Source organism: Bombina bombina, chromosome 4 (assembly GCF_027579735.1).
Source record: "Bombina bombina isolate aBomBom1 chromosome 4, aBomBom1.pri, whole genome shotgun sequence".
Lineage (NCBI taxonomy): Eukaryota > Metazoa > Chordata > Amphibia > Anura > Bombinatoridae > Bombina > Bombina bombina.
This window is the reverse complement of record NC_069502.1, coordinates 331583646-331606237: the sequence shown is the minus strand read 5'-3', so window position 1 is coordinate 331606237 and position 22592 is coordinate 331583646. Positions and strand designations below refer to the sequence as shown.

Below are 22592 nucleotides of genomic sequence, written 5' to 3'. Positions count from 1 at the left end.
TATGTTTAACATATCTAATAAGGTTTTTTTATTACCACAGGATATCGTCATGTGTACTTAGATGGACTAACAGAAGCTTCTATATTTGTTCATGTGACAATTAATGAAATATACGGAAAGGTAAGGAATTTCATGAAATATCTGTTAAATTGTTGTATGCATGTACCTTGTACATGGATATATATATGTATGATTTGTATCTTGCAAATATTTTAAGTGCTGTTCAATGCACTTTAGTTTTTCTTGACAAAAAGATTAAATGTAACTGCTGCATGACAAGCCTTTGAGAAAATGTCATAATATATTATTTGATGTTATTTTCCACATATTTTGTAACTATACTGTATATGTTTTTGTAGCAATAAAAGTAGATGTTGATAACATCAGATATGGGGGTGAATTTATCATGTGCCGGGGGGACATGATTCGCTGTCTGCATTTAACATTGCACAAGCATTTCTTGTGAAATGCTTGTGCAATGCTGCCCCTGCACATTCGTGACCGCAAGCAGGGGGTATCAATCATCCAGGTTGTATCGTATTGGGATGATAACAGTCCGACCGCTGCTTCTTAACTTACGTTTCCGGAGAGCCGGAAACTTTGAGCGTAGAAAGCACCATCCGTTGCTTGTTAAATCTACCCCATGGTATTTATCATAATGACAGTACAAAGGACATTTCAGTATATAATCTTATTTGTGTAAATGGGTGCTAAAAATTAAACATATTTAAAAATGTCTAATTTCCTTTTTTAATTTCTGTTTCTTTTTTGAATAAGCCTTTTCCATTTGTCCTAATAATTTGTTAGTGAACTTATAATAAAGCTGCTTTGAGAAAACAAATTGGTGACATCTGGTCTTAAAAGGAGTCTCCATTCTAGTAACTTATTTTGCTCAGATTTCTGAGGATGCTATTTTGCGGCTTCTTATGAATGTGTTTGCATTGTTGAGCCATCATAATACTGGCACCGTTATTATACAGTTGACAGTGTTATCGCCCACTAACCATATCCTCAGCTTTCCACCAACACAAGTAAACTAACCACAACCCATTCCCACTGCATTTAAGTCAATTCAATAATTTCATTGGTTTATTTTGGGGTTTAATGTAATGGGAGAATAATGGTGAAGTGAGAACATATGTGTAAAATAGTTTATTGTGTTCGGGGAGATGATATACTGAGGTCGGGTCTGCCATTGAATTTACTGTTTTGGGGCTGGATCACTATTACTTATAGTAGGAGTGACGAGCATCAGGTGATTTGTTTCATTGGGATGGGGAAAGTCATGGTTTGATGTGGAGGGGCGTTTACTCAGTGCATTAGATTTTTTTTTTTAATAGTTTTTAAATATTACTGAAAAAGGTTGTTTATGTGATCATTGTGACTAGCCGCGAATAGTGATAGGCAAATTATATTGTCCCTTTTATGTTATAGCTAGGGTTGCCATATTGACACTTTAAGGGAGAGCACTTATGAAAAATACATATGTTAGGCGGCTGTTTAAAAAACATTTGAATAATGTTAAATTATAAGAACCCGGACACATGTATTTTTCATATGTGTCCCCCCTTAAAGTGGCAATATGGAAACCCTAGTTATAGTGACTCCCATAGAATGCATTGCTATTACTGTGGAGCACACGATGTGTGTCACATTTTGTTTGCTTGATAGTGCAATGGTTGTCTCTATACTGTAAACTAACGCTATTAATAACATCAAACACAGGATCTTACCCATGGTCATATTTGATAAAAACAGGAGATGATTTCTGTAAGGTAACAACTAACTGACAAAGCACTGATTTGCATATATGAATTACAGCAGTAATTACAATTGTAATGCATTTCTATTAATAGCAGCATATATATTTCAGAAACTGCAATTTTACATTTGAAAATAATGCTTGACTATTTAATTAATAGCAAGTCTTCTATTCATATAAATGAAGCAGGCTATAAGATATAATCACATATGTTTATATTGTTATTAACAATCAAATACCCTTTTCCATTTTTACAGTTATTTTATTTCTATCATCATGGGACTGGCTGCCCTGGTGAATGTATCAGCTAATGATAGTGCTAGACAGTTTAAATCAGAACTAATTGTAAGCTGCCTCAGTACTGTCAAAAATATCAACAGGGTTTATCAAAAGTTAGGAGACTGCAGGCTTATAATCCTATTTTTACTAGGTATATACACAAAAAATACAGCGCTAAACAGGGGCAGTGAATAAAAAGCACAACAAGCGCCAATCCAATTCTTCATGTCTCAACTGAGGAAGAAGAGTGACACTGAAAGACATTGTGGCTTGAATCTGGCACATTGCAGATCTCCTAAAACCAGCCCTGCTTCATATCACTCCCTCATTGCCTCGTCAGAGTTGAAAAAAATAAGACAATACAAATGACTAACAAAATGACAATGGCTAGCCTTGTTTATTCCAGTTACAACTCCTAACTGGCTCCTCCAAATAAGACAGGTGGTGAATTAAGTTTAACCATTGAGAAACAATTGCAGTAAACAAGGTGTTAATGCATTGTTCACACTCACTTAGGGTGTTAATTTATGGCGGTAAAAAATAATAATTAAAAGATGTTTATTACTTATGGTCCCTTTAAATTTCTGTGAATTTTGCTATTGAAACTGGTAATATAATATAACATTTTATAGTAATTAGAAATATGTATAGTACGTTGAGAAATTTAAATCGAATCATTTTATGTCATTAGTTCTAGTCATGTATGTACAAATTTAAATTGAATATATAAGCTAAGATTGAATATTTCTTTGCATTTCAGTGGAGTCCCTTAATCCTCAACCCCAGTTATACAATATTGCACTTTCTAGGAGCTACAAAGGTAGATTAATAACCTTTACTTGTCAAGTTCCAATTCCCTTTGCATGCTATGCCACCATCATTTCAGTTCACTTGCCTCCCAAGCATCAAATAGCACAATGCTGTGTGAATGGGGTCATACCTTACATGCTGTACAGTAGCTCCATGTTACACATTGTTCCAGTGTCAGAGATTCCTAATCCTTTATGAGTGCCATATAGAAACACATGTAAAATATATCTCATACCTATGGCAAGGAGCTGTCCATACATGTGTGAATTTAATAGGTTAAGGTGATACACTTAGCCTGGATAGCTTTGTTGTTTGCTTCTTTCATCCATTATTCATAGTATCTTTAACAGTAATGGCAATATTACTTATTAGTAGAAAGTCCATCTTTGTATTGCTTTTAATATTTTATCCATCTGTTTACAGAATCGGCCTTTTATTGGGTTAAAAGGGCTTTTCAATAAAAATTCCAAACATAATTCTGTTGAAAGCAATGGTCATATACGGAAGAGATCAATTGGTGACCGTATCCTGCGACGTACTGCCAGTGCACCAGCCAAAGGTAGAAAGAAAACCAAGATGGTCTTTCAGGAATCTACAGAAAGTAAAGACATTATTTGTGAGACATCTGGAACTAAAGAAAAGGAGCCTATAATACGAAGGACATCCAGGAGCCTACAAGCACGTCCCGTATCAATGCCAGTGGACAAACTCCTTCTTGAGCCCTTTGAACCTTCAACATCAGAAATGTCTAAAGATACCAAAGGAAATGGTTCTGCTTCAGGTAAGGCAGCTAGACATACAATTTATCAAATTTATATAGAATATGGCAGTTGTAGATACATATTTATATTTATTTATGTTTTAAGGGGGCATTAAAATAAAATAAATTACTTTTTTTGCTTTGATAATTGTGTAGGCTTACATTAAAGGGAGTTAGACACATCTCTATATGCAAGTAATAATGCAAAACTAAAATAATCTATTACATAAATTCATTTTCTTTTTGCACTTTGTTCTTTTAACTGTCCACCAATAGAGCTTTGAATCTTTATCAGCTAGTGAAAATGATTCTTGTGTATTAGTTGTGTACAAATATCCTCCTTCTTCTAGTTTCAGTATCAGTTTAAACCAATTTAACGTTACCTTTTATTTATTTTTTTTGCAAAAATATTTTAACAAGTTTATTTGCTCCCCATTATATGCATGAGATAAAATGTTTGTTACAATCCGCCGAACACATTCGCCCAGGGTGATTGACAGCCTCTACCCATTGGGCTAGCATGAGCAAGAGCCAGCTTGTGCAATGATAAATGCACATAAATGTTAAATTGGCCCCAAAGTGTTTAGCTATTCATAATAAAACAAGTTAGCAGTATACTTTATATATTATTTATCTAACCATGTTTAATGTAATTTAGTTTCTAATAATACAAACTGGAAATGCACCCTGCTGTCTTATCAAGGCCAACCCTGCTACTTATTGTTCCCTAATTGTTTTTAACTGATAAAAAAACACAAACAATTTACCTTTTTACTAACATTATGGCTGTGGCCACTGGCTAGCCTTGTTGCCCACCAACTAAAGACCGTGCCACATTAAAATATTAATAATATGAGGCAGGAAGTTGAATCTATATGATGATAAATTTGTAGTCATTTATTTCTGCAGGGGATTTCTCTCCCTGCCTTTTCCCATACACTGCACATAGGTACATTACCAGCATTTAGGCAATACCGATACCCAGGAATTAATAACCTACGGCTAGATTACGAGTTTTGCGTTATGAGGGGTGCGGTGCTAACTTGCACGTTATTGTCACCGCTCACTTCCCTACAGCGCTGGTATTACAGGTTTTCATAAACCCGGTGTAGAGCAAAATTGAGCTCCATACCGTGCTCCAATACCAGCGCTGCTGAAAGCCGCTGTGAGCTGGTTTTACGTGCTCGTGCATGATTTCCCCATAGACATCAATGGGGAGAGCCAGCTGAAACACTTGCAAAAAAGCAGTGTAAAGCTCCGTAACGCAGCCCCATTGATTCCTATGGGGAAACAAAATGTATGTTTACACCTAACACCCTAACTTGAACCCCGAGTCTAAACACCCCTAATCTTACACTTATTAACCCCTAATCTGCCGCCCCTGACATCGCCGACAACTACATTATATTTATTAACCCCTAATCTCCCGCCCCCAATGTCGCCGCAACCTACCTACATTTATTAACCCCTAATCTGCTGCCCCCAACGTCGCCGCCACTATACTAAATTTATTGACCCCTAAACCTATGTCTAACCCTAACCCTAACACCCCCTAACTTAAATAATTCCTATTTAAAATTATACTTACCTGTAAAATAAACCCTAAGCTAGCTACAATATAACTAATAGTTACATTGTTTCTAGCTTAGGGTTTATTTTTATTTTACAGGCAAGTTTGTATTTATTTTAACTAGGTAGAATAGTTATTAAATAGTTATTAACTATTTACTAACTACCTAGCTAAAATAAATACAACTTTACCTGTAAAATAAAACCTAACCTGTCTTACACTAACACCTAACCTTACACTACAATTAAATAAATTAAATACAATTACCTAAATTACAAAAACAAACACTAAATTACACAAAATAAAAAACGAAATTATCAGATATTTAAACTAATTACACTTAATCTAATAGCCCTATGAAAATAAAAAAGCCCCCCCCCCCATGAAAAAAACCCTAGCCTAAACTAAACTACCTATAGCCCTTAAAAGGGCATTTTGCGGGGCATTGCCCCAAAGAAATCAGCTCTTTTACCTGTAAAAAAAAAAATACAAACAACCCCCCAACAGTAAAACCCACCACCCACACAACCAACCCCCAAATAAAATCCTAACTAAAAAAACCCTAGGGCATTTGGATGGGCATTGCCCTTAAAAGGGCATTTAGCTCTTTTTCTGTGCCAAAAACCCCTAATCTAAAAATAAAACCCACCCAATAAACCCTTAAAAAAACCTAACACTAACCCCCACTCACAGTTTTGAAGACCGGACATCCATCCTCAATGAAGCCGGGAGAAGTCTTCATCCAAGCGGCAAGAAGTCATCAATGAAGCCGGGAGAAGTTTTGATCCAAGTCAGCAGAAGTAGTCCTCCAGACGGGCAGAAGTCTTAATCCAGACGGCATCTTCTATCTTCATCCATCCGGTGCGGAGCGGCTCAATCTTCAAGACATCCGGCGCGGATGTAACATCCAATAGGATTTTTTCACCTTTAATTCCAATTGTCTGATAGAATTCTATCAGCCAATCAGAATTCAAGGGACGCCATCTTGGATGAAGTCACTTAAAGGAACCTTCATTCTGGAAGAAGACATCGATTGAAGAGGATGCTCCGTGCCGGATGTCTTGAAGATGGAGCCGCTCCACGCCGGATAAATGAAGATAGAATATGCCGTCTGGATGAAGACTTCTGCCCGTCTGGAGGACCACTTCTACCGGCTTGGATGAAGACTTCTCCCGGCTTCGTTGAGGATGGATGTCCGGTCTTCAAAACGTTAAGTGGATCTTCGGGGGTTAGTGTTAGTTTTTTTTAAGGGTTTATTGGGTGGGTTTTATTTTTAGATTAGGGGTTTTGGGCACAGAAAAAGAGCTAAATGTCCTTTTATGGGCAATGCCCATCCAAATGCTTTTTCAGGGCAATGGGGAGATTAGTTTTTTTTAGTTAGGATTTTATTTGGGGGGTTGGTTGTGTGGGTGATGGGTTTTACTGTTGGGGGGTTGTATTTTTTTTTACAGTTAAAAGAGCTGATTTCTTTGGGGCTATGCCCCGCAAAAGGCCCTTTTAAGGGCTATTGGTAGTTTATATAGGCTATTATTTATTTTGGGGTGGCTTTTTTATTTTCATAGGGCTATTAGATAACGTGTAATTAGTTTAAATATCTGATAATTTCTTTTTTTATTTTGTGTAATTTAGTGTTTTTTTTTTGTAATTTAGGTAATTGTATTTAATTTATTTAATTGTAGTGTAATGTTAGGTGTTAGTGTAACTCAGGTTAGGTTTATTTTACAGGTAAATTTGTATTTATTTTAACTCGGTAGTTAGTAAATAGTTAATAACTATTTACTAACTAATCTACCTAGTTAAAATAAATACAAACTTGCCTGTAAAATAAAAATAAACCCTAAGCTAGCTACAATGTAACTATTAGTTATATTGTAGCTAGCTTAGGGTTTATTTTACAGGTAAGTATTTAGTTTTAAATAAGAATTATTTAGTTATTAATACTGTAGTAGGTTTTATTTAGATTTATTTTAATTATATTAAAGTTAGAGGGTATTAAGGTTAGACTTAGGTTTAGGGGTTAATAAATTTAAAATAGTGGCGGCGATGTCCGGAGCGGCAGATTAGGGGTTAATAAATGTAGGTAGGTGGCGGCGATGTTAGGGACCGCAGATTAGGGGTTAATAATATTTAACTAGTGTTTGCGATGTGGGAGTGTGGCGGTTTAGGGGTTAATATGTTTATTATAGTGGCGGCGATGTCAGGAGCGGCAGATTAGGGGGTAATCATTTTATTTTAGTGTTTGCGATGCGGGAGGGCTTTGGGTTAGGGGTTAATAGGTGGTTTATGGGTGTTAGTGTACTTTTTAGCACTTTAGTTATGAGTTTTATGCTACAGCTTTGTAGCGTAAAACTCATAACTACTGACTTTAGATGGCGTTACAAATCTTGCGGGATAGGCTGTACCGCTCAATTTTTGGTCTCCCAGAAAAAGCTTGTTATATCGGTGCTATGAAAGCCCCATTGAAAAAACACTTTATGCAAATTGCGTAAGAAAATGTGCGTTACTGCCAAAAAAGTATGCGGTACAGCTTTTTTGACAAGACTCGTAATAGCAGCGGTAGTGAAAAAGCAGCGTTATAATCTATAACGCTGCTTTTTCACTCATAACGCAAAACTCGTAATCTAGCCGCTAGTATTTGCATTGAAATTGGAGCATTATACACAGCTTTATACAAATAAGCATATATCAAAATAATGCTAAATGTTCATGAGCGTGTATATAAACAGGGTCACTCTTAGCATTTGAGGGGCACTGGGCAAGACAAATTTGTGGTGCACACGAGCCCAGTCCCCTTATTCCCCACCCCCATTAGCTCAACCCCTGTATGTCCTGCCTACTGTATGGCCCACTGTCTCCTTTCCCTTTCTTCTCTCTCTGCTCAATCTCTCTTCATTCTTTTTCTCATTTCTTTCTCTCACTTCACTCTCTGTTCTCTCTTTCCTTTTTCTCTGTTCTCTCTTTGCCACCCTTTCTTCTCTCTCTTCACTCTCCCGTCTCCTTTCTATCCACTGCCCCCTTCTTTTTTGTCTTGTCTTCTCTCAGTTCTTTTTTCCTATCTATTCACTGTCTTCTATCTTGACTCTCCCCCTCCTCTCTCCTCTCTGTTACTCTCCACTTTCTGCATTGTAATCTTACTCTTCACTTTCTGCATTGTATTCTTCTCTATTAACTCTTTCTCTTTTTATAGACTCTCAGTTTCTCTCTCTGGGGCCGAATTATTAAGCACTGTATGGTGCCTAATACATCTGTTTCTGCATGAGCCTTCAGGGTCGCCGGAAACAGCAGTTAAGAAGTTGCGGTCTTAAGACTGCTGCTCCTTAACTGGTCCACCGCCTCTGAGTGGCGGACAGCAATCAACCCGATCAGATACAATTGGGTTGATTTATATGTCTTGCTAGCGGCCGATAGACCGCAAATCTGCAGGGGGCGGCATTGAACAAGCAGTTCAACAGAACTGCTTGTGCAATGTTAAATCCGACAGAGTATGCTGTCGGCATTCAGCGATGCCTGTCAGACATGATCCGCTGATCGGACCCTCTGTTCTCTTTCTCTCTCCAATCTCTCCTTTCTTTTGGTTCACTCACTCCACTGTTCTATTTTATATTTTTCTTCTCTCGCATTTCTCTCCACCTTCTCTCACCACTCTCATCCACATTTCAATCTCTTTCTTCACTCTTACATTTCTCCCTCTCCATTCTCTCTCCACTCTCTCAGTCTCTCTTTCAATGGTCCTTTTTCTCTTTCTCTTTCCCTCTCATCTCTTCCTCTTTTATCTGTTCAGTCTTCTGTCTTTTCTATCTTTCTCCCACACACTCTTTCCTTTCTCTCTCCACTCTTACATTTCTCTCTCTCCACTCATTTTTTCATTTGGCTCTCTGTCTCTATTTTCTTTTTTCTTTTTCTCTTTGTCCACACTCTTCCTCTACTCTCTTCCTTCTTTTCTTGTTCAGTCTTGAATGTTCACTATATCTCTCCCACTCTTTCATTCTCTTTCCTTTCTCTCTCTTCACTCATCTTTATCTCCACTCTCTCCTTCTCTATCTCATTTTTTCTCTCCTGTTTTCACTATCTCTCTCCCTTTTCTCTCCTATGTCTCTCTCTTCTCTCTGTCTCTCGACATTGTCATTTCTCTTTCTTTACACTATCTTTTGTAACTTTATATTTCTCTATCTTCTTCTGTCCTTCTTTTCCCTCTTCACTCTCCTTCAAGACCTGCAATATTGATTAGTAGATACAAACTTTTAGGTTTTTTGAAGTCTATAGGAGGTACTTATGCCAAAAATGTTGATAACACTGGTTAAGAATAATTAAACCTAAATTCAGCCCTATAGTACAGTCCATCCATAGTGGACAGTCTAGAAATTTACATGTATATGCATTTAATACACAGTCTTATAGTGCTCTATACCTCTACAAGCTCCCCAGTCAAGCCGAGTGCTCTCATAGAAAAATAAGTGCCTATAAAGGATACTAAAAAATAGGTTAAATTGATAACATAAGTATATTATTATAATTATTATTATGTTTTATTTGTAATATCCCTTTAAATCATAAAAGGTTTAATTTTTACTTAGTCTCTTTAAATTTTTTGGAAATAATTTATTTTATAAGTAATAATTGCCCACAGACAAAAAAAAAGCATTTAGCAAGTCAGTTTTAATTGGTCAAGTAAAGTACAAAAATGTGTGTGTTATATTGTTATAGGTTTTACATCCAACGCCTAGATTTAGAGTTTGGCGTTAGCCGTCAAAACCAGCGTTAGGGGCTCCTAACGCTGGTTTTGGGCTACCGCTGGTATTTAGAGTCAGTCAGGAAAGGGTCTAACGCTCACTTTGCAGCCGCGACTTTTCCATACCGCAGATCCCCCTACGCCATTTGCGTATCCTATCTTTTCAATGGGATCTTTCTAACACTGGTATTTAGAGTCTTGGCTGAAGTGAGTGTTAGAAATCTAACGACAAAACTCCAGCCGCAGCAAAAAGCTAGGAGTTAAGAGCTTTCTGGGCTAACGCCGGTTCATAAAGCTCTTAACTACTGTGCTCTAAAGTACACTAACACCCATAAACTACCTATGCACCCCTAAACTGAGGCCCTCCCACACCGCCGCCACTCTAATAAAATTTTTTAACCCCTAATCTGCCGACCGCACACCGCCGCAACCTACGTTATCCCTATGTACCCCTAATCTGCTGCCCCTAACACCGCCGACCCCTATATTATATTTATTAACCCCTAATCTGCCCCCCCCAACGTCACCGCTACCTACCTACAATTATTAACCCCTAATCTGCCGACCGGACCTCACCGCTACTATAATAAATGTATTAACCCTTCATCCGCCTCACTCCCGCCTCAATAACCCTATAATAAATAGTATTAACCCCTAATCTGCCCTCCCTAACCTTACCGACACCTAACTTCAAGTATTAACCCCTAATCTACTGACCAGACCTCACCGCTACTCTATTAAATTTATTAACCCCTAAAGCTAAGTCTAACCCTAACACTAACTCCCCCCTAAGTTAAATATAATTTAAATCTAACAAAATAAAATAAATCTTATTAAATAAATTATTCCTATTTAAAGCTAAATACTTACCTGTAAAATAAACCCTAATATAGCTACAATATAAATTATAATTATATTGTAGCTATTTTAGGATTTAAATTTATTTTACAGGCAACTTTGTATTTATTTTAACCAGGTACAATAGCTATTAAATAGTTAATAACTATTTAATAGCTACGTAGTTAAAATAATTACCAAATTACCTGTAAAATAAATCCTAACCTAAGTTACAATTAAACCTAACACTACACTATCAATAAATTAATTAAATAAATTACCTACAATTATCTACAATTAAACCTAACACTACATTATCAATAAATTAATTACATAAAATACCTACAAATAAATACAATTAAATAAACTAACTAAAGTACAAAAAATAAAAAATAATTTACAAACATAATAAAAATATTACAACAATTTTAAACTAATTACACCTACTCTAAGCCCCCTAATAAAATAACAAAGCCCGCCAAAATAAAAAAAATGCCCTACCCTATTCTAAAATTAAAATTGAAAAGCTCTTTTACCTTACCAGCCCTTAAAAGGGCCTATTGCGGGGCATGCCCCAAAGAAATCAGATGTTTTGCCTGTAAAAAAACACACAATACCACCCCCCAACATTACAACCCACCACCCACATACACCTAATCTAACCCAAACCCCCCTTAAATAGACCTAACACTAAGCCCCTGAAGATCTTCCTACCTTGTCTTCACCACGCCGGGTATCACCGATCGGTCCTCCAGAGGGTCCCGAAGTCTTCATCCTATCCGGCAAGAAGAAGTCCAGAAGAGGCTCCAAAGTCTTCATCCTATCCGGGCAGAAAAGGAGATCCGGACCGGCAAACATCTTCATCCATTCGACAACGAGCGGCTCCATCTTAAAGACCTCCGGCGCGGATCCATCCTCTTCTTCCGAAGTCCTAACACAGAATGAAGGCTCCTTTAAAGGAACTTCATCCAAGATGGCGTCCCTCGAATTCTGATTGGCTGAAAGGATTCTATCAGCCAATCGGAATTAAGGTAGGAAAAATCTGATTGGCTGATGGAATCAGCCAATCAGATTGAAGTTCAATCCGATTGGCTGATCCAATCAGCCAATCAGATTGAGCTTGCATTCTATTGGCTGTTCCGATCAGCCAATAGAATGCGAGCTCAATCTGATTGGCTGATTGGATCAGCCAATCGGATTGAACTTGAATTAAGGTAGAAAAATTAAGGTAGAAAAAATGCTATTGGCTGATGCAATCAGCCAATAGGATTGAAGTTCAATCCTATTGGCTGATCCAATCAGTCAATAGGATTGATCTCACATTCTATTGGCTGATTGGAACAGCCAATAGAATGCCAGCTCAATCCTATTGGAATTCTATCAGCCAATTGGAATCTAAGGGACGCCATCTTGGATGACGTCACTTAAAGGTACCTTCATTCTGTTTTAGTCGTCACCAGAAGAGGATGCTCCGCGTCGGATGTCTTGAAGATGGACCCACTACGCGCCGGATGGATGAAGATAGAAGATGCCGTCTGGATGAAGACTTCTGCCGGTCTGGAGGACCACTTCTGCCCAGCTTGGATGAAGACTTCTGCCCATCTGGAGGACCACTTCGCCCGGCTTGGATGAAGATGTCTCCCGGTAAGTCGATCTTCAGCGGGTTAGTGTTAGGTTTGTTTAAGGGTGTATTGGGTGGGTTTTATTTTTTAGATTAGGGTTTGGGCGGCAAAAGAGCTAACTGCCCTTTTAAGGGCAATGCCCATCCAAATGCCCTTTTCAGGGAAATAGGGAGCTTAGTTTTTTTAGATAGTATTTTTTTGGGGGGGTTGGTTGTGTGGGTGGTGGGTTTTACTGTTGGGGGGTTGTTTGTATTTTTTTTTACAGGTAAAAGCTGATTACTTTGGGGCAAAGCCCCGCAAAAGGCCCTTTTAAGGGCTATTGGTAGTTTAGGCTAGGGTTTTTTTTTATTTTGGGGGGACTTTTTTATTTTAATAGGGCTATTAGATTATGTGTAATTAGTTTAAATTTCTGTAATTTGTTTATTATTTTCTGTAAGTTAGTGTTTTGTTTTTTTTGTACTTTAGCTAATTGAATTAAATTTAGGTCATTGAATTTAATTTAGTTAATTTATTTAATTATAGTGTAGTGTTAGGTGTTAGTGTAACTTAGGTTAGGTTTTATTTTACAGGTAAATTTGTATTTATTTTAGCTAGGTAGTTATTAAATAGTTAATAACTATTTAATAATTATTCTACCTAGTTAAAATAAATACAAACTTGCCTGTAAAATAAAAATAAACCCTAAGCTAGCTACAATGTAACTATTAGTTATATTGTAGCTAGCTTAGGTTTTATTTTACAGGTAAGTTTTTAGTTTTAAATAGGAATAATTTAGTTAATGATAGGAATATTTATTTAGATTTATTTAAATTATATTTAAGTTAGTGGGTGTTAGGTTTAGGGTTAGACTTAGGTTAAGGGGTTAATAACTTTAACATAGTGGCGGCGGCGTTGGGGGCAGCAGATTAGGGGTTAATAAATGTAGGTAGGTGGCGGCGATGTTCGGGACGGCAGATTAGGGGTAAATAATATTTAACTAATGTTTGCAAGGCAGGAGTGCGGCGGTTTAGGGGGTTAATATGTTTATTATAGTGGCGGCGACATTGGGGGCGGCAGATTAGGGGTTAATAAGCGTAGGTAGGTGGCGGCGACATTGGGGGCAGCAGATTAGGGGTTCATAAGTATAATGTAGGTGGCGGCAAAGGGTGTCCGGAGCGGAGTTGGTTATGCAAAACTGGAGAATGGGTAATAAAGGGATTATCTATCTTTTAAAACAATACAATTATATTGTAGGCTGTCCCTTTAAAGGAATTTAAAGTATGTCAGATGATAAATGAAATTAATTTAGAAATATAATACATTACCTAAATTACATATTTGAAACAATTATACAGTGTATCGACTTTTAAAACAAGTAATAATAATGAAATGTATGTAAACGGTTCGTTATTTCATCAAAGATTTCTTTTTTGCACACAGTTCTAGATTTGTTTTCTCTGCTTTACAGAGCTGTCTGATGTAAGATGTTCTTTCATTTTAACACAGATGTTTTGTTATGTTTTATAGTACAAATCTGACTAGGAATCAGCTAAAGGTAACCCAATGTTTTCAGTATGGTATCTCATTACCATCAGTTGCAATGGATATTACATCGCTTGTCAGATGTAATAGACTTTTATGTAAAGAAGACTAAGTCACATAGTCATCAATATGTCTTCATTTCATACAACACCTTGTCTGCACAGTGCAACAAACCATACGCATGTCTTTAAACTCTAAATCAGTTTTACATTCTCCATTTGTCAGTCTAAATGAGTGATTTATGATATCCAGGATACAAACATTTATTTCTCTGTTTCTTTTTTTTTCTATCATTTTAGGGTTAACAGGAAGAGTGGAATACAAAAGACAGAATAAGGCACGGATGTCAGAACTGGATTTATCAGTCCCTCAAAATATTAACACTAAAATAAATTCTGTATGTCTTTCAAAAGATTTGCGTCAGGCTAATGACACTTCTAATAAAAATATTGTACAAAAAAAGTGGAGAAGTTTACACTTAGACTATGGGAAGACATATGGTGAGGAAATTTTAGAGTTTAATGAATATTTAACTAGTGAATCTGAAGACGAAAAGGATGTTGCCAAACAGAGAAGCACAGGTTTTGAAGAGACTAAACTAATTGCACAAAAATCTTTGAACCAACTTGAATCACCTCCAGCAAACAATAGGTATGATGTCAACTCAGAATCATTTTCTGTTACTGATTTGTCAAGTACCATGTGTGCTGACATCAATAAGTTACAGTCCACTGCAGCTATACAAGAAAATGATATTTCTCATCTTATTAATGAAGTTTCTACTGTAAATGAGAGCGAGCTGGGCAGCTCTGTGTCAGCATTAATCGGACAGTTTGATGTCACAGTTAATAAAACTGATTTGACTTGTGTCTCAAGTTTGCAAATTCCAAATAGCCAGACCAAAATTAATGAATATTCTGATGTTTATTTGTCTAAGCTCTACACACCAAAAAAGAATGTTTTAGGTTTAAAACATTCAGAACAATCATTATATTCTGCATTTGATACTACAATATTTTCTAGCCCGGAAACAAGTGAATATTCTGTTTATACAATCATTAATGAGGAACACATTGCTCCTGATTCCAATTGTAAACTAATGGATGCAAATGTTATCAATCAATCAGAAAACAATATCAGAGCATCATCATGTATGTCACCCCTTTCTGAGGTAAAAGCTAAGCCCACGGATAATCGACAACCAAGCTGGGAGGGCTTGGGAAATTCTAACCTTGTTGCCCAACATAGCCGTGAACACAATAATTATTCTTTGGATTCATATGGAAATTCTGGTGGAAATAGTTTGATAGGAACTGGATATGGATATCAGGATCTTTTAAAAATTTCCAATGGTTTTCAGAATGAAAGCAAACGGTATATATCATCTCAACCATCTTACCACCAAGAAGTCACTTCTAACAGCAATTCAAGGAAAAATGCCCAGAGTCGTGCATTGCAGGCAACTGCTCAGAGGTATGCAACACAGGGCACGGCTAACTTACCTAGTGCAGTCACACAGCAAGGCTCTTCACACATGTATAAAAATATGGATTTTACATATCACAAGCATGCCCACACTTCTAATGACTTAAAACAATCTGTTAACACAGTCAATTTCCAAAGCCCTAAGTTTTCCAAACCTTATTCACTTAATTGTCCATCTCAGGGAATCAAACAACCTAGCCCATGCAAGTCAAAAAGTCTTGGTGATTTGACATCAGAGGACATTTCTTGTAATTTTGAGAGTAAATACAAACGAATAAATAAAGGATTCGTCTCATCAGGCTTTGGTGAGGAAACAGTATCTTTTGCACAGAAACGGCCTCAATCCACAGATACGTTAACTGAGCAGCTGAAAAAACTAATGACTTTTGACCAAGAAGACTGTTGCAAACCATCGTATTTTGAAGAAGACGAGTATGATAATCCTAAACCATTAACAAGGAGACTGTCATCCAGAAGTCAAAGTAGGGTCAGACACATTGCTAACCGTGCCAAGGAGAGGCAAGAAGCCAGCAAGTTAAAAAATAGCCACCCAAATCTAAATGGGGTTGTTTTTCGTAACAAACCACCTGCATCCTCTCAACCCATAAATAGACATTCCACTGGATCCTGTATAGCTGAATTCTACAATAACTTTAATCCGGAAAGTCTTGAAGGAAGAGGTATGCCAGAGGGAGCATGTTCATCACAACCCTATAGACATAACCAATTTCTTAGAGATAATTTAACTTATCAAACTGAGCGAAGCAATATTGATGAGCCAGAATTTTATTTCCTATTGAGACTGTAAATTATTCAAATGGCCAATTTCCATCTGGTTTATAAAATGTATAATTTAATTTAAAAAAGAAACAACAACAAAAAAACAGCAACAACAAATATTAGGATGTCCATGCCTTTTAAATTATATAGAGAAATATTTTTCCTTCCAGCTAATAGTTTAGTCTTCCTTAAGTTTAAGCTGCTTTTGTCAGCAATGTAAATATATTCTTGTACTTTTTTCATATATATGTTTCATTTTTAATTATAATTTTTTTGTGGGAAACAGGGCATTGTGTGCATGCAGTCAACCTGAAAAAAATTGTCTTATATGTAAAATGAAATCTGCATGTACATTTTAAAGGAAATTTGCACACATCAGCAAAAGTTATTATTGCAATAAAAATAACATGTACCAAATTCTTTTAACTCCTTATTGAATATTTTAAGCAAAACAAAAAAATGGATTTAATTAATCTGATTTCATATGTTTTAGAGCTGTGCATCTAACCTGGTAATTAATAAACAATATTTTTTGTATGTCTTAGGGTATAAACTAATATTATGAGCGTTTTAGTCTTCACAAAGTATCACTGACATCTCCGCATTTTCAATCATTTATCTTTGTCATCATGGGCCCGATCCGATATGCAGCATCGACAAATGACGCCAAATTTTGCGCTGGTTTGGTATCCTATATACGGCATAACATAGAAGTTACGCTCGTATATTTCACCCTTCGGCCGTAGTTTTTTGGCCCATAGACTGGTATAGAAAACCCGCGCAGTTTGGTATCCAATATACAGTGTAAGGACTTCATTTTCACCTCGCCACAAAATGCAGGCGTAGTAAGCCTTACGCTGAGTATTGGAGCACCGTAACTCCCTAAACTGCCTGCAAAATAAAATCTAACGCATGCACAATGTCTATCTACCTGCCAACCGCAATCCCCACCGCAATCCCTAATATAGTGTTTAACCCCTAAACCGCCGCTCCCGGACCCCGCCGCCACCTATATTATATGTATTACCCGTTAATCTGACCCCCCTACACCGCCGCCACCTATATTATATGTATTACCCCCTAATCTGACCCCCCTACTCCGCCGCCACCTATATTAAATTTATTAACCCCTAATCTGACCCCCCTACACCGCCGCCACCTATATTAAATTTATTAACCCCTAATCTGCCCCCCCTACACCGCCGCCACCTATATTAAATTTATTAACCCTTAATCTGATCCCCCTACACCGCCGCCACCTATATTAAATGTATTAACCCCTAATCTGAGCCCCCTACACCGCCGCCACCTATATTAACTATATTAACCCCTAATCTGAGCCCCCTACACCGCCGCCACCCATATTAACTATAATAACTCCTAATCTGTGCCCCCTACACCACCGCCACCTATATTAACTATATTACCCCCTAAACCTAAGTCTAACCCTAACACCCCCTAACTTAATAATTATTTAAATAAATCTAAATAATATTAATATTATTAACTAAATTATTCCTATTTAAAACTAAATACTTACCTATAAAATAAACCCTAAGATAGCTACAATATAATTAATAATTACATTGTAGCTATTTTAGGGTTTATATTTATTTTACAGGTAACTTTGTATTTATTTTAACTAGGTACAATAGCTATTAAATAGTTAATAACTATTTAATAGCTACAAAATTACAAAATTACCTTTAAAATAAATCCTAACCTACACCTAACACTACACTATCAATAAATTAATTAAATAAACTACAATTATCTAAACTACAAAGCAATTAAATAAACTTAACTATATTACAAAAAAAACAAACACTAAATTACAAAAAATAAAAAAATATTACAAGAATTTTAAGCTAATTACACCTAATCTAAGCCCCCTAATAAAATAAAAAAGCCCCCCAAAATAATAAAATTTCCCTACCCTAAACTAAATTACAAATAGCCCTTAAAATGACCTTTTGCGGGGCATAGCCCCAAAGTAATCAGCTCTATTACCAGCCCTTAAAAGGGCCTTTTGCGGGGCATTGCCCCAAAGTAATCAGCTCTTTTACCTGTAAAAAAAAGAACAACCCCCCATTACAACCCACCACCCACACACCCCTACTCTAAAACCCAACCGATCCCCCCTTAAAAAAACTTAAGTCTAACACCCAAGTGGTCCTTAACTGTCCTGAAGACCGGCAGAGAAGGTCCTGTTGCAGGCGGTGAAGTCTTCTTCCAAGCGGCGACCTCTTCTTCTTCCAGGAACCAGCTGGCGCGGAGTTGAAGACTGATGACCGCGGAGCTGAAGACCGTCCACTCTGGAACTGAAGACTGGCGATGCTGGAACTGAAGACCGCGGAGCCATGGAGCGTGGAGAATCCTCTTCATACAATCTCCGCCGTACACTGAATAGGAATTCAAGGTACGCGATTAAAATTGAATTCCTATTGGCTGATTTGAGACTTCAAATTCAAATTACCCAATCGGATGAGAGCTACTGTAATTATATTGGCTGATTTGAATAGCCAATAGAATAAGAGCTACTGACATTCTATTGGCTGATTTGAATAGCCAATAGAATGTCAGTAGCTCTTATTCTATTGGCTATTCAAATCACCCAATAGAATAACAGTAGCTCTCATCCGATTGGCTGATTTGAATTTGAAGGCTCAAATCAGCCAATAGGAATTCAAGGGACGCCATTTTTAATCGCGTACCATGAATTCCTTTTCAGTGTACGGCGGAGATCGTATGAAGAGGATCCTCCACGATCCATGGCTCCGCAGTCTTCAGTTCCAGCGTTGCCGATCTTCAGTTCCAGCATCGCCGGTCTTCAGTTCCAGAGTGGACGGTCTTCAGCTCCGCGGTCATCAGTCTTCAACTCCTCTGCTCTGCTCCGACTGGTTCCTGGAAGAAGAAGAGGTCGCCGATTGGAAGAAGACTTCACCGCCTGAAACAGGACCTTCTCCGCCGGTCTTCAGGACAGGTAAGGACCACTTGGGTGTTAGACCTTTTTTTAAGGGGGAATCGGGTGGGTTTAAGAGTAGGAGTGTGTGGGTGGTGGGTTGTAATGGGGAGGGGGGTTGGTCTTTTTTTTACAGGTAAAAGAGCTGAATACTTTGGGGCAATGCCCCGCAAAAGGCCATTTTAAGGGCTGGTAATAGAGCTGATTACTTTGGGACAATGCCCCGCAAAAGGCCCTTTTAAGGGCTATTTGTAATTTAGTTTAGGGAAGGGAAATTTTATTATTTTGGGGGGCTTTTTTATTTTATTAGGGGGCTTAGATTAGGTGTAATTAGCTTAAAATTCTTGTAATATTTTTTTATTTTTTGTAATTTAGTGTTTGTTTTTTTTGTAATATAGTTTAGTGTATTTAATTGTATTTTAGTTTAGATAATTGTAGTTTATTGTGTAGTGTTAGGTGTAATGGTAACTTAGGTTAGGATTTATTTTACAGGTAATTTTGTAATTATTTTAACTAGGTAGCTATTAACTATTTAATAGCTATTGCACCTAGTTAAAATAAATACAAAGTTACCTGTAAAATAAATATAAACCCTAAAATAGCTACAATGTAATTATTAATTATATTGTAGCTATCTTAGGGTTTATTTTATAGGAATTTAGTTTTAAATAGGAATAATTTAGTTAATAATATTAATATTATTTAGATTTATTTAAATAATAATTAAGTTAGGGGGTGTTAGGGTTAGACTTAGGTTTAGGGGGTAATATATTTTATGTAGGTGGTGGCGGTGTAGGGGGATCAGATTAGGGGTTAATACATTTAATATAGGTGGCGGCGGTGTAGGGGGATCAGATTAGGGGGTAATATAGTTAATATAGGTGGCGGCGGTGTAGGGGGCTCAGATTAGGGGTTAATATAGTTAATATAGGGTGGCGGCGGTTGTAGGGGGGTCAGATTAGGGGGTAATACATTTAATGTAGGTGGCGGCGGGGTCCGGGAGCGGCAGTTTAGGGGTTAATACTAGGATAGGTTTATTGCGGTGTGGGCTATGAAGGTTTAGGGGTTAATAATTAGGCTTATTGCGTTGTGGGGGGTTGTCGGTCTAGGGGTTAATACATTTATTGTTAGGAGTGAGAGGGGGGATTGCGGATAGAGGGGTATACGTGTCGGGCTATTTTTGGGAGGAGTGTTAGACAGTTACGGGAGATTTAAGACTTTAATTAGTTTTTTTAGGCAACGGCAGTTTTTAAAGTGCCGTAAGTCATGGGCGACTCCAGAAATTTGTACTTACGCTTATTTCTGGACATTGCTAGTTTGTCCGACTTACGGCACTTTAGCAACTTCCGGCGCCGTATATGTGATAGCCCGATGTGCGAGGTCAAACTACGGGTGGCACAGGTTTCCACGCTTGCGCCGAAACCTGTGCCGTATATCGGATTGCGCCCCATATGTTCATTTTACTTTTTGCACCAAAAAAAAAAACTTGTAAAAAGTACTTTTTGGAAAAAAACAAAAAAGATCACCTTCTATGGTGAAACTGATGAAGGTTTGTTTTCTTAGCCAATCAGGAGTTCCGAAGTAAACTATTCTTTAATAAAATCAGCTACAATACTGTACCTTCTCCTATCAGTGCTGTCTACAGAATATATGTCTATATGATTGCAATAAAACACCCTTATTTAATTTAACATATTATCCTATGATTTTCAGGGAATAATAGTAATATTTCAGGTCAAACAGAAAAGTTTATTTTTACTGTGTTAAAACACAGTCTTTTACTTCCTGTATCAGAGATATCCATATCCATTAATTTAAAGGGATAGAAAACTCAAAATTTAAATATGAATGGGAGCCTTTCATTTTTAACTTTTACTAAGAAGCATTTTTGCTAATGGAAGCGTATTGCAAAACTGCTTCTATTTAAAACTGAAATGCACACATTTCAATTCAGACCTTTGTATCTCTTTAATTATTCTTTCCTGTATTTGTAAAATTGAGTAGTAAAGAAAATGATAAATTAAATAATAAAATCTTTTGATTGGGTAGGCAAAAGCCTAAGGGCTAGATTACAATTGAAGCGCTAAATATCTCCACTGGTATTACAAGTTAAAGGGACATGAAACCCACATTTTTTCTTTTATGATTTAGAAAGAGAATGCATTTTTAAACATCTTTCTAATTTACTTCTATTATCTAATTTGTTTAATTCTCTTGATATTCTTTGCTGAAAAGCATATCTAGATATTCTCAGAAGCTGCTGATTGGTTGCTGCACATGAAAGCCTCATGTGGTTGGCTCACCCATGTGCATTGCTTTTTCTTCAAATAAGGATATCTAAACAATGAAGCAAAATAAATAATAGAAGTAAATTGTAATGTTGTTTAAATTTGTATGTTCTATCTGAATCATGAAAGAAAGATTTTGGGTTTAGTGGCCCTTTAAGCTCAATGCGGATGCAAGCTTGCGTTTGCATTGCTAGGAAGCATTGCGCTAATGAGATTACTCTTCCATAGGCTCCAATGAGCAATAAATTAACCCTCCACATGTTATCTAGCCCTAAATGTTTCCCTATGTGTATTTGTACTTTTTCATAATTCCAGAAGTCTATGCCATAATTAAATGGAAGGATTTTTTAAATTATGCCTATGGACAATATGTAACATTGCTTGCATAAAAACAGTTTAGTAAAAGGGTGTTTAAAAATGCAAAACTGACATTGCAATATACATGATGATACATACTGATGTGATTGTAATGTACTAACTGTACTATGGGCTAGATTACGAGCGGAGGGCTATTTATCGATCCCGCACGTGCCTTAACTCTGATAGACAGAGACTTTTTGTGTGGGTTGGGTATCGCGTGTATTACAAGTTAAAAGTAAAATGTTTTGTACAAGCTCTAACCCAACGTGCACAAAAAGCTGAGCTTTGATTATATTGACTGCGTTAACGTGTTCCATCATAGACTTCAATGGATGGCAAAAAGTAGAAAAAGAAACCCACACTCGCGCGCAAACCCAATTGAGTTTTCTAAAGTGTGCTAACCCAACATGAAATATGAACATTTCCCATTCCAATATTCTTCAAATAGCAGAATATGTTCTATTTATTCATTTAAAAATATATATATATGATGTTTTTTGTTAAGATATACAGTATCTATACGTATATATCTGTATGGATTTTTACAGATACATAGGAATATCTATTTAAAAATACATAGAACATATTCCCTTATGTGAAGAACATTGGAATGTGAAATATTTACAGAAAACACACAGTAAAACACTTTATTAAACATGATTATTGCAATAAATATGATTTTACATCTACTTGACTGCAAAGGGCTTCAATGCACTTATATATGTCTATATATGTGTATACAGTATATATATATATATATATATATATATATATATATATAGATATATGTATTTATGTATTTTTGTATTTATATTTGTATATATGTC

General features: G+C 36.7%; 1 protein-coding gene across 1 annotated transcript in view; it reads left to right on the top strand.

Annotated features, from left to right (window-relative positions):
- Positions 1-16572, top strand: part of PLCH1 (phospholipase C eta 1) — a 458827-nt gene extending 442255 nt beyond the window's left edge. Inside the window, exons 21-24 of the mRNA XM_053710072.1 lie at positions 41-120; positions 2802-2861; positions 3275-3632; positions 14190-16572. Of these exons, the coding sequence (XP_053566047.1) occupies positions 41-120; positions 2802-2861; positions 3275-3632; positions 14190-16183 (2492 nt within the window). The 3' untranslated portion in view covers positions 16184-16572. The remainder of the gene's footprint in view (positions 1-40; positions 121-2801; positions 2862-3274; positions 3633-14189) is intronic.
- Positions 16573-22592: the final 6020 nt, after the last annotated feature.